Source organism: Brassica oleracea, chromosome C9, assembly GCF_000695525.1.
Source record: "Brassica oleracea var. oleracea cultivar TO1000 chromosome C9, BOL, whole genome shotgun sequence".
NCBI classification, from domain to species: domain Eukaryota; kingdom Viridiplantae; phylum Streptophyta; class Magnoliopsida; order Brassicales; family Brassicaceae; genus Brassica; species Brassica oleracea.
In genome coordinates this window covers 37,226,281-37,229,834 of record NC_027756.1, presented here as the reverse complement: position 1 = coordinate 37,229,834, position 3,554 = coordinate 37,226,281, and the positions used below count along the sequence as shown (strand labels likewise).

At 37.6% G+C, this 3,554-nt stretch overlaps 1 protein-coding gene and 1 pseudogene across 1 annotated transcript in view; both read right to left on the bottom strand.

The window, feature by feature from the left end:
* The window catches only part of LOC106313933, a gene marked incomplete at its 5' end in the record, with an annotated part of 6,082 nt that extends 4,393 nt beyond the window's left edge, over positions 1 to 1,689 (bottom strand). Inside the window, 1 exon segment of the mRNA XM_013751869.1 lies at positions 1,352 to 1,689. Coding sequence (XP_013607323.1) covers positions 1,352 to 1,686 — 335 coding nt within the window.
* A 731-nt stretch (positions 1,690 to 2,420) lies between these two features.
* LOC106314920 overlaps positions 2,421 to 3,554 on the bottom strand; it is a 2,613-nt pseudogene continuing 1,479 nt past the window's right edge.

Sequence of the window (3,554 nt, the reverse complement as noted above, 5' to 3'; positions counted from 1 at the left end):
TATACAGAAAAGGGTATTCAAGGGATTTAATGTGGACCAGTCTCACCCATTATCTAGTACATGGGCGTGAGATCACTTGTTTTAGACACTGATCTGTTTGGTCCACAAGAAAGACATGGTCGTGAATATCCCTGACTTGGACACGGATCCTTTGGTCCCAAGAAGGACAAGAAATATGTCTTTGGTCCGGTAAAGTCCACCGGTAAAGTCCATTACCCAAGTATCATTGGCGCCTTGATGTAATAGACAAGCCATACTAGGCCGAACATGTGTTCTTGCCGAGAATCTCTTATATGTTTAGCTCATGTTCGACCATAAGGCACTAAAGACATACACGTCCCTAACCTTAAGTACTATTGGCGTTTTGCCTTGATATTGAGACCATTAGTCATTGGTATCCATGAAGCTCAACCATCAGGTTGGGATGCGCCAACTTGAAGGACATATACGGAGATTGAGATACGTAGACCGAAAGATTTTCAGTGATGTTCAGAACAGGGGGAGTAATGCGTGTTGTACTCTTTTTCCTTAACCATGGTTTTGTCCCACTGGTTTTCCTGGTAAGGTTTTAATGAGGCAACATCCAAAGCATATTACGAACTCTGTATGGTTATGACATCCAAGGGGGAGTGTTATAAACCATATGATGAATGTCCATAACCGACCCGGTCTATAACTGACCCGGTCTATAACCGGTCCAATACCAAGAGAGAGAGACGGCCCAACCCTAGAGAGAGAGAGAGAGGCAGCCGCATGAAGAGGAGAGAAATGCGGCTTAGACTTTAGAGAAAAAAAAACTCTATTTTATTTTCCTTTGTATTTGTACACTTTCCATATTTATGTCTTTCTTTTTATCTCTTTGTAACTTTCATATATAAAAGAACTTATGATTGAGTAATAAAACACACAACTTACATATTCCTAAAGTTGATGACATATCTTTATCTTTTGTCGATTCTATTTATAGAATTTCTCGTTAAGTTTATTTTGGTTAGCTTGCCACTTTACGACTTTGTTTACTCGGATAATCATTAACATGCTGACGTTGACGTTCCAACTATATCGAATCTTTATCCACAAAACAGCATCTTAACTACCATGATTATCTGGTAATCTTCTCTTTATCTTTTTATAAATTACGATGAAAGAAAAAAAATAAATTGAAAATGTTACATTCTTAAACTAATACGGCTAAAACCCCATAAATTTACTAGTATATAACCATATAATAAACTATGATCTTTAATTATATTAACCAAAGGTATTATGTGAATTTGTTAGTTTTTATGATAAATAATTTTGTAACACTTTTTTTTTTTAATGATCAAAACTTCAAGAATTGAGTGTTTACCCGAAATCGTCACTGCGGAAACGAACATGACCACCACCGGATCGGGACGACGCGTCTCCACCGCCACCATCACTTTTACGACGGATTTTCCTCTTCTCTTTCACCTTTTCCGATGTCTCCTTTACCGCCGGCTTGTGCTCCGAGATAACGCTGAGGGACGGCGTCCACTCCGCCGCTTGGCCCGGTTGACCCGCAACTCTAACGCGTTTCCGCCTCCTTCGCTGTTTCATTAACGACTGCGTTTCGCCGGAAATAGAATCATCCGCGGTTGCGGCGGATTGGTGGAACTGCTGCGAACCAAAACAAGGCACGACGAGCTCCAACAAGAATTTCATACCCTACACCACACCACACCACACCACACCTAATCCCTTTTGTTTCTTTTTTATTTTTCTAATTTAAATCTTAGATTAATCTTTAAAAAGAGCTAATATTCTGAGATGGTTACAAATATTTTCAAGAAATGTTTGAGAAAGTCATTGGAGTGGTGATACTCTTCCGAACAAGAGACAATTTATAGGGGAAGTCAAGTCGATGATGACTCATTTGATTACGTGGACATATGTTTTGTGACATCCCTTAGTATCTACAATGGTTGATTTATTCAACACCCTCTTTTTTTTCTTTTTAACACTCCACATCATCTTTTTTTTTCTTCACCTAATTATTCAACACCCACTTTATTTTTAACATCTACAATAGTTTTGTTTAATAAAATTCAACACCTTATCCCACCATTTTTTTAAATTATCTTATTATTCTTTACAATTTAATAGTTACATAAATAATAATTTCGAGTATAATTAACATAAATAATTAAAATGACATATTTAAAAAAAATACATTTATATTTTTAACTATTTTTAAAAATACAATATTTTTTATTAAACAAATAAACTTATGAAAATTCAAATACACACGATGTAATACAACAAATAAACACACACAACTTAATTGGTACAATAAACTCAATTCAAAAACATAAAAACTCTTAAACCACACTTAACTTAAAGTCGTTTTAATTTTGGAACATCCCGAATTTTGCTCATATGTGTTTGACTAGATCTGCTTACAATTCGTGATGTACCTTTGAATCACGTAATTCAGATCTAGCACGCACATGATTTGCAAAAACGGGTAACACCTCAGTCGAAAATGGTTGTGGTGTACTAGAACCACTTGCCTCAGATTGATCATAATCGGTCCAATGTTGAGCATATGTATCTCGTTCATCTTCAACAATCATATTATGCAATATGATACATGACCGCATGATGATAGCCAAATCGGCTATATCCCACATGCGAGCTGGTTCACGAATGATTTTGAATCGAGCCTGTAAAACTCCAAATGCACGGTCGATGTCCTTCCGACATCCTTCTTGATATTTTGCAAATAACTTGTCTGGCTCACTTTGAGGAAGTCGGATTGATTTGACGAAAGTTGGATAAGAAGGATAGATACCATCAGCTAGATAGTATGCCATGTCATACGGACGTTGATTCAGGAAAAATTTCACTCTAGGAGTATTTCCTTGTTCAACATCATCAAACACCGGAGAACGATCTAGAACATTTATGTCGTTTAATGTGCCTGGACATCCAAAAAATGCATGCCAAATCCATAGATCATGAGAAGCAACTGCTTCAAGTATAACAGTGGTGGTTCCCTTATCTCCTCTAGTAAATTTACCTTCCCACGCCGTTGGACAATTTTTTCATTCCCAATGCATGCAATCAATGCTCCCGATCATCCCTGGAAATCCCCGCATCTCACTGACGTGCAAAATTCTTTGAAGGTCATCTTGAGTTGGAGCTCTAAGATACTCGTGCTCATACAGTTGTATGTCTCCTTTACAAAATCGACGCAAGCACTCCAATGCTGTAGTACCTCCTATTTTGATATATTCGTCGACTGCATCAGCCACAACACCATATGCTAGCATTCGCATGGCAGTAGTACATTTTGCCAATGGAGATATACCTTCTTTATTGGCTGCATCAACTCGCTGGGTGAAGTAGTTGTCATTGCTTGATAGGTCTCCAACGATCCGAAGAAAAACATGTTTTCGCATCCTGAATCGCCGACGAAATATTGCATCATCATATGTTGGTTGATTCGCAAAGTAATCATCAATAAGCCTTTGATTTGCAGCAACATGATCTCTTTTGAAGTATTTTCTCTTGCTGCGAGGTGTTTGTTC